Here is an 11991-nt window from a genome sequence, read left to right on the forward strand (position 1 = left end):
TGCCAGCCCCCAACTGTGTGTATGGATCCAGCCCAACTGTGTGTATGGTCGCCCACTGTGTATGTCCAGCCCCAACTGTGTGTATGGATCCAGCCCCCAACTGTGTGTATGGATCCAGCCCCCAACTGTGTGTATGGATCCAGCCCCCAACTGTGTGTATGGATCCAGCCCCAACTGTGTGTATGGATCCACCCCCAACTGTGTGTATGGATCCAGCCCCCAACTGTGTGTATGGATCCAGCCCCCAACTGTTGTATGGATCACCCCCAACTGTGTGTATGATCCAGCCCCCAACTGTGTGTATGATCCAGCCCCAACTGTGGTATGGATCCAGCCCCCAACTGTGTTATGATCACCCAACTGTGTATGGATCCAGCCCCAACTGTGTATGATCCAGCCCCCAACTGGTGTATGGATCCAGCTCCCAACTGTGTGTATGGATCCAGCCCCCAACTGTGTGTATGATCCAGCCCCCAACTGTTGAATGAAAGGTACTTTTATATACTGTTGTATTTAGTAACATCCTCAGAGACTGTCATTTACTTTAGAATGTCCAGTCACAACAACCAACACCTGTGTTTTTTTTATTTCTCTTAATAAACTACGTCTGGAAAAATATTGTTCTGCCATATCCTTTTTTATTTAAAAATAAATAAATAAATTAAACAGTATTTTTATTGGAATTTCACAATTTTCACCCATATTAAGAGATACAACAACAGAGACAAAGCAACAAAAAAAAAAAACAGCACTCGCTTACGCATACCTGCGCATACATATATATATACATATATACATACACACATATACCACACAGCACACCATTTCCCCTCCCCGCTTCTCTCACCCTATCCCATCATTGCGTCTCTCAATACATACATTTTAAACAAACTTACAAACAGAAATTAAACAAAAAAGCTCGGTTTAAACTAAGAAGTTAGGTTCCACACATGGAACATACAGTGTAATTCTGAATACATAGATCACCACCATTCTAAGAGAATCCTTGCAGCATAATAGCTGATACCTCAGGTTCTAGGTAATTTAGATAGGGTTCCCACACTTTGTAGAACTGATCTGTTTTAGAATGCAATGTACATGTCAGATATTCCAGAGGTACCCATTCAAAAAGTATCTTATGCCAATCTTTAATAGAAGGAACCTTATCACTAATCCACCGTAAAAGGATGTTTTTCCTTGCTGCAAAGTAAGGATGTGTAAAGCCTCCTCTTACCACAGAAGTAACATGCCTACTAGGGAGAACCCAACAGTAAAGAAACTGGGTCCAATTCTAGATCAACCCTAGGATCTTTCAATTTCTTGCAGAACACCAGACCAGTATCTTTGTATTTTGTACATGACCATAAACAATGTGTTAGGTGCCTGTATCAGTTTTACATTTAAGACACTGAGGAGAAAAGGAAGAGGGGCTAAAGCATGTCTGCGATTTGGGATATATGCAATCTGTGTATTTATTCTTAATTGGATTGCTCTAGTACGATTACATATAGAATTTTTTTGCATATCTCCAAATGTCCTCCCACATCTCTTCGTCAATAGTAACAGACAATTCTTTTCTCCCACACTTGTTTCACCCTCTGTGTGTCGACAGCAGGAAAGGACCTTAAAGCATCATAAAACAGACTTACAGACATTTTCCTTTGTGGGAAAAAAAAGCATTCTCTCAATGACAGACATATCAGGGTTGCCAATTAAGGTGGTGCTCTTCACAATATAATGTCTTACTTGTAGGAAGCGGAAAAAGTCTGCTTTGGGAGTCGGTATTTCTCCACCATCTGCTCAAATGACAATATAATCTTATCAGCAAATAAGTCCTTTAGTCTGCGTATGCCTTATTAAGCCAAAAGTTAAAGCCAGCATCCAGCAATCCTGGACCAAAATCTGGGTTAAAAATTGGGGTAAGAGCAGAGGTTAGTTTGGACCTTCCCAGGAAGCGCTGAACTGACCTCCATACTTTGAGTGTGTTAAGTGTAATAGGATTATTGCAGTGATCTTCTACAGACTTGAAACTTCTGAAAAATAAAAGATCCTGTAAGGGGTATTTTGAAAGAGAAGTCTCAATGTCTAACCAAATAGAGGAGTCATCGTTTGTTATCCAGTCAGAAATATAACATAGGTGGGCACACCACTGATAGAACCTGATATTGGGCAGATCCAAGCCCCCCATAGAACTTGGCAGCTGCAATATTGCCATCTTAAGTCTTGGCTTGCGTTTACTCCATATACAGGAACTTAGCCATCCATTTACATCCTTTATTACCTTATTGGAGAGTAATACTGGGATCATTTGGATTGTGTAAAGTAGTCTAGGTAAAAGTTCATTTTCAAGAGGATATTCTACCCAACCAAGAAATCGGGAGACAGTTCTGCCATAACCTTTTTTTAAATTTGTTATATTTAAAGAGTCGTTCCAGAAGTGTAACTTGGTCAAAAAAACATTTAATTTGCACATGTTACTCCAGAGATTAGATAAATGGAATGACTATAGTAAGGGCCTATTAAACGTGCTGCACATACGATTTTGTAATTTCAGAAAATGTCCATAATATATCTGCCGTAATAGTGGAATGATGGTGTTTCACAGTATTACTTATACCCGCCAGTGTTCTGATTGGCTGTGAAATTGACCTATTGATTTCTCCCGTCGGAGCAGCATCTGTTGTCAAAATGGAAAAGCTGCTCTGACTTCTGGCTGTGTTATCTAGTGGAAATCGCAGTCATTTCTGGCTGTGTTATCTAGTGGAAATCGCAGTCATTTCTGGCTGTGTTATCTAGTGGAAATCGCAGTCATTTCTGCTGTGTTATCTAGTGGAAATCGCTGTCATTCTGGCTGTGTTATCTAGTGGAAATCGCAGTCATTTCTGGCTGTGTTATCTAGTGAAATCGCAGTCATTTCTGGGTGTTATCTAGTGGAAATCGCAGTCATTTCTGGCTGTGTTATCTAGTGGAAATCGCAGTCATTTCCTGGTTGCAAAAATTGAACACTTCAAATCAAAATCAAACGTTATTTGTCACATGACCTACCGTGAAATGCTTACTTACGAGCCCTTAACCAACAGTGCAGTTCAAGAAGAGTTTATTAGGTAAATATTTTCATAAGTAAAAAAAATTAACACAATAATAACAATAAAATAAAATAACAATAACGATGCTATATACAGGGGGTACCGGTACCGAGTCAGTGTATGGGGTACAGGTTAGTTGAGGTAATTTGTACATGTAGGTAGGGGTGAAGTGACCATGCATAGACAATAAACAGCGAGTAGCAGCAGTGTACAAAACAAATGGAGGGGGGTCAATGTAAATAGTCTGGTGACCATTTTGATTAATTGTTCAGTAGTCTTAGACTTCGTGCTCTGACACCGCTTGCTGTGCGGTAGCAGAGAAAACAGTCTATGACTTGGGTGACTGGAGTCTTACAATTCGTACCCTCCTCACGACTGTCTTGGTGTGTTAGACCATGATAGTTTGTTGGTGATGTGGACACCAAGGAACTTAACTCTCGACCCGCTCCACTACAGCCCCGTCGATGAGAATGGGGCGTGCTCGGTCCTCCTTTTCCTGTAGTCCACGATCAGCTCCTTTGTCTTGCTCACATTGAGGGAGAGGTTGTTATCCTGCACCACACTGCCAGTTCTCTGACCACCTCGCTATAGGCTGTCTCATCGTTGTCGATGATCAGGCCTACCACAGTTGGTTCGTCAGCAAACTTAATTATGGTGTTGGAGTCATGTTTGGCCACACAATCGTGGGTGAACAGTGAGTAAAGGAGGGACTAAGTACACACCCCTGAGGGCCCCAGTGTTGAGATCAGCGTGGCAGACGTGTTGCCTACCCTTACCACCTGGGGCGGCCCGTCAGGATGTCCAGGATCCAGTTTCAGAGCGAGGTGTTGAGTCCTAGAGTCCTTAGCTAGTGATGAGCTTCGTGGGCACTATGGTGTTGAACGCTTGAACTGTAGTCAATGAACAGCAATCTCACCTTTTTTCCCCTTTTGTCCAGGTGGGAAAGGGCAGTGTAGAGTGCGATTGAGATTGCGTCATCTGTTGAGGCGATTTGGAGTTGGGTCTCGGGTATCTGGGAGGATGCTGTTGTGTGTGAGCCATGACCAGCCTTTCAAAGCACTTCATGGCTACCGACGTGAGTGCTACGGGGCGGTAATCATTCAGGCAGGTTACCTTCGCTTTCTTGGGCACAGGGTCTATGGTGGTCTGCTTGAAACATGTAGGTATTACAGACTCAGTCAGGGAGAGGTTGAAAATGTCAGTGAAGACACTTGCCAGTTGGCCCGCGCATGCTTTGAGTACATGTCCTGGTAATCCGTCTTGCCCCGCGGCTTTGTGAATGTTGACCTGTTTAAAGGTCTTGCTCACATTGGCTACCACGAGTGTTATCACAGAGTCATCCAGAACAGCTGGTGCTCTTGTGCATGCTTCAGTGTTGCTGGCCTCGAAGCGAGCATAAAAGGTTTTTAGCCCGACTTGTAGGCTCGCGTCACTGGGCAGCTCGCGTCTGGGTTTCCTTTTGTAGTCCGTAATAGTTTTCAAGCCCTGCCACATCCAACTAGCGTCACAGCCGGTGTAGTAGGATTCAATCTTAGTCCTGTATTGACCCTTTGCCTCTTTGATGGTTCATCGGAGGTTGTAGCGGGATTTCATATAAGCGTCCAGATTAGTGTCCCGCTCCTTGAAAGCGGCAGCTCTAGCCTTTAGCTCGATGCGGATGTTGCCTGTAATCCATGGCTTCTGGTTGGGATATGTACGTACGGTCACTGTGGGACGACGTTGTCGATGGACTTATTGATGAAGCCGTTGACTGAGGTGGTATACTCCTCAATGCCATTGGATGAATCCTGGAACATATTCCAGTCTGTGCTAGCAAAACATTCCTGTAGTGTAGCATCCGCGTCATCTGACCACTTCCGTATTGAGCGAGTCACTGGTACTTCCTGCTTTAGTTTTTGCTTGTAAGCAGGAATCGTTAGGATAGAATTATGGTCAAATTTGCCAAATGGAGGGAGAGCTTTGTATGCATCTCTGTGTGTGGAGTAAAGGTGGTCTAGAGTTTTTTACCCCTCTGGTTGCACATGTGACATTCTGGTAAATTTGGTAAAACTGATTTAAGTTTGCCTGCATTAAAGTCCCTGGCCACTAGGAGCGCCACTTCTGGATGAGCATTTTCTTCTTTGCTTATGGCGGTATACAGCTCATTGAGAGCGGTCTTAGTGCCAGCATCGGTCTCTGGTGGTAAATAGACGGCTATGAAAAATACAGATGAGAACTCTCTTGGTAGATAGTGTGGTCTACAGCTTATCATAAGGTACTCTTCCTCAGGCGAGCAATACCTCAAGACTTCTTCAATATTAGACATTGCGCACTAGCTGTTATTGACAAATAGACACACACCCCCCCACCCCTGGTCTTAGCAGATGTAGCTTCTCTGTTCTGAAAATCCCGCCAGCTCTATCTTATCCGTGTCGTCTTTCAGCTGTGACTTTGATGAAACATAAGATATTACAGTTTTTAATGTCCCGTTGGTACGATAATCTTAATCGTAGGTCATCAATTTTATTTTCAAATGATTGCACGTTAGCCAGTAGAATGGATGGCAGTGGGAGTTTACTCGCTCACCTACGGATTCTCAGAAGGCAGCCCGACCTGCGCTCCCTTTTCCTCCGTCTTTTCTTCATTCAAATGACGGGGATTTGGGCCTGTTCCGGAAAAGCCAGTATATCGTTCTCGTCGACTCGTTAAAGGAAAAAGCTTCTTCCAGTTCATTGTGAGTAATCGCTGTTCTGATGTCCAGAAGTTATTTTTGGTCATAAGTGACGGTAGCAGTTACCATTATGCACAAAATAAGTAACAAACAATGCAAAAAAAACTAACAAAATAGCACAGTTGGTTAGGACCATGTAAAACATCTGCCATCCTCTTCGGCACCGTCTTGTTTGCTCAATTTTAGTTTGTGAGAAAAGCACTGAGTAGTAGTGTAGGTGTGTAGGGACTCATTGTACCATCTAAATCACTGAAATATATTTTCAATAACAAAAAAATATTGTTTTTACTGCTGTTTGAAGCTGGTGGACCAGTTACTTTCAGTTTTGGTTCAACCCAGGGGGTCAAAATCAAAAGTAATAGTCAGTATCTGGTGTGGCCACCAGCTGCATTAAGTACTGCAGTGCATCTCCTCTTCATGGACTGCGCCAGATTTGCCAGTTCTTGCTGTGAGATGTTACCCCACTCTTCCACCAAGGCACCTGCAAGTTCCTGGACATTTTTTGAGGGAATGGCCCTAGCCCTCACCCTCTGATCCAACAGGTCCCAGACGTGCTCAATGGGATTGAGATCCGGGCTCTTCGCTGGCCATGGCAGAACACTGACATTCCTGTCTTGCAGGAAATCACGCACAGAACGAGCAATATGGCTGGTGGCTTGTCATGCTGGAGGGTCATGTCAGGATGAGCCTCAGGAAGGGTACCACATGAGGGAGGAGGATGTCTTCCCTGTAACGCACAGTGTTGAGATTGCCTGCAATGACAACAAGCTCAGTCGATGATGCTGTGACACCGCCCCAGAACATGACGGACCCTCCACCTCCAAATCGATCCCGCTCCAGAGTACAGGCCTCGTGTAACGCTCATTCCTTTGCTGATAAACGTGAACCCGACCATCACCCCTGGTGAGACAAAACCGCGACTCGTCAGTGAGAGCACTTTTCCCAGTCCTGTCTGGTTCAGCAACGGTGGGTTTGTGCCCATAGGCGATGTTGTTGCCGGTGATGTCTGGTGAGGACCTGCCTTACAACAGGCCTACAAGCACTCAGTCCAGCCTCTCTCAGCKTTTTGCGGACAGACTAAGCACTAATGGAGGGATTGTGCGTTCCTGGTGTAACTCGAGCAGTTGTTGTTGCCATCCTGTACCTGTTCCGCAGGTGTGATGATCAGATGTACCGATCCTGTYCAGGTGTTGTTACACGTGGTCTGCCACTGCGAGGACGATCAGCTGTCCGTCCTGTCTCCCTGTAGCGCTGTCTTAGGCGTCTCACAGTACGGACATTGCAATTTATTGCTCTGGCCACCTTTGCAGTCCTCATGCCTCCTTGCAGCATGCCTAAGGCATGTTCACACAGATGAGCAGGGACCCTGGGCATCTTTCTTTTGGTGTTTTTCAGAGTCCGTAGAAAGGCCTCTTTTAGTGTCCTAAGTTTTCATAACTGTGACCTTAATTGCCTACCGTCTGTAAGCTGTTAGTGTTAACCTCTGCGAGTAAGGCTAGTTTCCTGAATTTCCGCCTGTCTGATGTGCCCAAAGTAAACTGCCTGTTACTCAGGCCCAGAAGCTAGGATATGCATGTAGAATTGGATAGAAAAGACTCTGAAGTTTCTAAAACTGTTAACATAATGTCTGAGTGTAACAGAACTGATAAAACCCGAGGAAAATCGATCCGGGAAATGTATTTTTGGAGCTCAGAATGACTTCCAATGCAAAGCTATTGAAAGATCTAATTTCCACCTCCCAGATTGCAGTTCCTATGGCTTCCACTAGATGTCAACAGTCTTTATACAAGGTTTTACGCTTGTTTTTTTTTTTAAATGAAGAAGTATTTGTAGTCGTTCCAAGTTGAGCGCCAGGGCAAAAGTAGTCTTTTTGCGCATGTGAACGTGGGCGCGCTCTTCGTTCTTTTCCTTTGCTATTGAACATAGTAATCTCCGTCTGAAATATGATCGTTTATTTAGATATAAGACAACCTGAGGATTAATAAAAAACATTGTTTGACTCGTTTAGACGAACTTTGCTGGTAACTTTTTGGAATCCTTTGTATGCATGTTGAAGGACTGGATTATTGAATTCAATGGCGCCAACTAAACAGCATTTTTGGGATATAAAGGACTTTATCGAACACAACGACCATTCATTGTGTAGCTGGGAACCTTGAGATTGCAAACAGAGGAAGATCTTCAAAAGTAAGGGATTTATTTTATCGCTATTTAGTGATTTTGTGTCGCCTGTGCTGGTTTGAAAGGATGTTGTTGTGGAGCGCTGTCCTCAGACAATCGATTGATATGCTTTCGCCGTAAAGCCTTTTTGAAATCTGACAAAGCAGTTAGATTACCAAGATTCTAAGCTTAAGAATCATGTATGACACTTTTGTATTTTGAATTTGGCCCGCTCCGATTTCACTGGATGTTGTCGAATTTTATCCAGCTAGCGGGATCTCCTCTCTAATTAACGACCATTCCACAGGTGCATGTTCATTAAATGTTTAGGGTTCATTGAACAAGCATGGGAAACAGTGTTTAAACCKTTTACAATTAAGATCTGTTAAGTTATTTGGATTTTTACAAATTATCTTTGAAAGACAGGGTTCTGATAAAGGGACGTTTCTTTTTCTGCTGAGTTTTTATTGACACTTTCTGAAATTATAATGCAAAAATAAAATCCTATTTCTACAACCTTTTTAAGTGCCAAATACAGTAACAGGGTTGACAATTTCTTCTGAAATCAGCCGTAAATCGCCTTGTGACAGCGGGAATGGAAGATTGCTGGGTGCAACGGTGAGTGGCAAATAAATGCAAGCTTCACACAAAAAAATTGTATTGTTAAATAATTTCTGGCTTGCTTATTTATGGATAACAGGGTTGATTGCCTTATGCTAAACCCACTCAGTTTTCCACAACATAAGACCAGAAAATGTGCCTGGCTACCCAAACTCATTGCTCAGCCACGCCCACAAACGTTTCTTCCCTGCAATCAAATCAAAGTTTATTTGTCACATGTGCTGAATACAACAGGTGTAGTAGACCTTACAGTGAAATGCTTACTTACAAGCCCTTAACCAACAGTGCAATGTTTAAGTAAAAAAAAAAAAAAGTATTAGGTGAACAATTAGATAAGTAAGGAAATAAAAAAACAACAGCCATTGATGTGGTGTACTCCAAAGAGTCTAGATTTGAGTCTTCCCCAACGATTTCAACAACAAACACATTGTAAGCGTTCTGATTTGTCCAGAAACCGATGGGTTGGGCCAGAGCCAGAACCCCATTGGTAAAGCGTTGGTTTGAAAGTTTGTCGTTGGCTTTGATACATTGATTGGTTAGAGATGAGCCAATGGTTGATTACTTTGTTTTGTACAACATCCCTCATTATGATGTCACCACAAACGACTTCGATGATGACGGAGACTGAAGTATGTGGCGAACATAGAGCAGTGGAAGAATTCAGTTTGAGTCATCGGGCATCCAGAAAATGGCCAAAGAGTAAAACCAGCTCGCCTGCTTTTACACTATAATTTGACTATTAAATGTTCAATGTTTATTTAAAACATATATATATTTACATCGCAGCGCTAGCTGTGCCACCAGAGATTCTGGGTTCACGCCCAGGCTCTGTCGCAGCCGGCCGCGACCGGGAGGTCCGTGGGGCGACGCACAATTGGCCTAGCGTCGTCCGGGTTAGGGAGGGTTTGGCCGGTAGGGATATCCTTGTCCCATCGCGCACCAGCGACTCCTGTGGTGGGCCGGGCGCAGTGCACMCTAACCAAGGTCGCCAGGTGCACGGTGTTTCCTCCGACACATTGGTGCGGCTGGCTTCCGGGTTGGATGCGCGCTGTGTTAAGAAGCAGTGGGGCTTGGTRGGGTTGTGTTTCGGAGGACGCATGGSTTTCGACCTTCGTCTCTCCCGAGCCCGTACGGGAGTTGTAGCGATGAGACAAGATAGTAATTACTAACAATTGGATACCACGAAATTGGGGAGAAAAAGGGGTTACATTTTTTTTATAAAATAAAAATATATATTTAAAAAGGAATAACTGGATTAAAAAGAGAGCTCAGTTCACGTAACAGGGTTGACCTTAAAACGAGGGACACGTAACAGGGTTGACCTTAAAATGAGGGACATACTTCAATGAATCACTAATCACATTAAAATAAATCTTCAGAAATTACTTTGTCAAAGCAACAAAATAACTAGGGCTTTACAATGACGGTGAAAACTTGGAGAAATGTTGACGTTAAGTGGGCTAGAATCTTAGAAGTCACAGAGGGACATGTCGAAATGCTGGATTTTTTAAATTCTCCACGTGGTCTATATTAATGTAACAGGCTTTTAAAAAAACTATATTTCTGTCTACAATTTCTACTTAATATATCAAAGGGATGCACACAAAAGGTACTCTGTGGAAAGGACCATACACATTGAATGAGTGTGTTTTGTTATACCTGTCTTTACTCTGAATGTATTAGTACTTTGTATCCTTTAAAAAAAACTGTGACACTTAAACACAGCCATACAACCAAATAGGTATTTCAATAGCTATAAGGTTTTTGAGTTTTAGATTGTMKAATRRYYATTMKACAATCTAAGTAATACATTCTTTAGATTGGTTTATGCWAAAAAAAAAAAAAYAAATTTAAACACTAGCTGCCTACCATTATAGAGCATGGACCTAGATATTGTATTTGCTGTAACCTTTTTCTGTCTGGTATTATTCACAAACTTTTATTAGATTCGCTGCGAGCCCTGTTTCTTTTGTCTATCTGCTGAACCCCTCGCGCTCCTCTGTTCCATCCTCCATGCGGTCGCGCGCACGCGGTCGTTAGGATTCCGGGGGCCGTGTTCGACTACTTTGAAATTACATTCTTCCTTCCTCCTACGCTCTTCTCCTTGAGGTTATAATTGATTTGACAAAGTTTGAAAGGTAAAATTAATCTAGTGGCATCACTTACTCTCACATATCTAATCATGTAAGATCAGTGATCGCCACAAGGAAGGAAAGAAGGATTTTGATAGTTCAATCTCGAACACTGTCCAGTTCCTCTGAAACGAAGGGGATTTGCGCTGCCGCGTGCTCGCGCCCGCCCCAGCAGGCACCACCGATTGTTGACAAAGACGCCGCGAGACGGAGAAGAGAGCCCGAGCCTTGGTTTCAAGCCACGGGAGGACTACGGTTGAAGATACCGTCCGTTTACTGAGAACGAGGAAGGAGCGCGAGTGTCTTGAAAATCAACCGTGAGTCACAATGATCGCTTTGTGTGTGTGTCAATTTCGTTTAATCAGCCCGGGCAGCTAGCTAGCTACCTCCATCGGGTCATTTCATTCCTCATCCCCCCTCCCTCCCCGTGTGATCCGTTATCATATGCTGCTCATTTCTACCAGTTAACCCGCGAGACCTCCCCGGTTATAATAGTTTTCCGTTTTTCTTTGTGTCTTGTCTCTGTGTCTGTCTCCCCCCTCCTTTTGCCACCAACCTGAAGGTGTGGCCGGCTCGAGGCGATTCGGTAATACTGTCTTTGCTTTAAACAGTTATCGGACTGGCGCGTGAAGAAGAGTACCCCCCGGCTAACCACATGCACCTTTACATACTCACACCGACAGAATGATCACAGTGGGCCGGGATGGGTTGGTGTCGGTGTGATTAACGTCAGTCTCAAGGAGTCTTCCATACCTAGAAGAACCAGGAGGACGGGGTCCAGGCGAGGTCTGGCCGGGCATGGTGTGATCTGAGTCGGGCAGCCAGTCTGGGTCTGACCGGTGACCACCCGTCCGTTCCCCGGAGCCTGCGTGGCCCCAAGCCGCGTCCAGAGCCTTCCAAGATGGGGAAGTGTGACGGGAGAGTTACACTGGTGGCGATATGTTCACTGCAGCTGGTGAGTGTTTGTTGCAGTGAGGTGTGAATGGGAAAAGGTGTGTGATGCTTATCCACAATGACCATATTTTAACACTCTGTCCCTGTTCCCATCCCTCTCCCACTCACTGAATCTTACATGTGTGTCTAAGAGAGAGAGAGAGAAAGATGGTAAGACTGAAAAACGTTTTAACTATTAACAGCGTGTCACATTATTGGCAACCACAGGACAAGTGTGTGGTGATCACTGTATTCTGGGAGACCATGCTTTGAAAGTAACAGCAGGAAAACAAGAGTTATCTTCCCCTCATCTACATCCTGCTCTCTTCCTCTCATCTACATCCTGCTC

General features: G+C 43.9%; 1 protein-coding gene across 1 annotated transcript in view; it reads left to right on the forward strand.

Moving 5' to 3' along the window:
- Positions 1–10618: 10618 nt before the first annotated feature.
- LOC112070632 (sodium/potassium-transporting ATPase subunit beta-1-interacting protein 1-like) overlaps positions 10619–11991 on the forward strand; it is a 10469-nt gene continuing 9096 nt past the window's right edge. The window contains 2 exon segments of the mRNA XM_024138069.2: positions 10619–11026; positions 11321–11664. Coding sequence (XP_023993837.1) covers positions 11611–11664 — 54 coding nt within the window. The 5' untranslated portion in view covers positions 10619–11026; positions 11321–11610.

This window comes from Salvelinus sp. IW2-2015, unplaced genomic scaffold (genome assembly GCF_002910315.2).
Source record: "Salvelinus sp. IW2-2015 unplaced genomic scaffold, ASM291031v2 Un_scaffold1381, whole genome shotgun sequence".
NCBI classification, from domain to species: Eukaryota; Metazoa; Chordata; class Actinopteri; order Salmoniformes; family Salmonidae; genus Salvelinus; species Salvelinus sp. IW2-2015.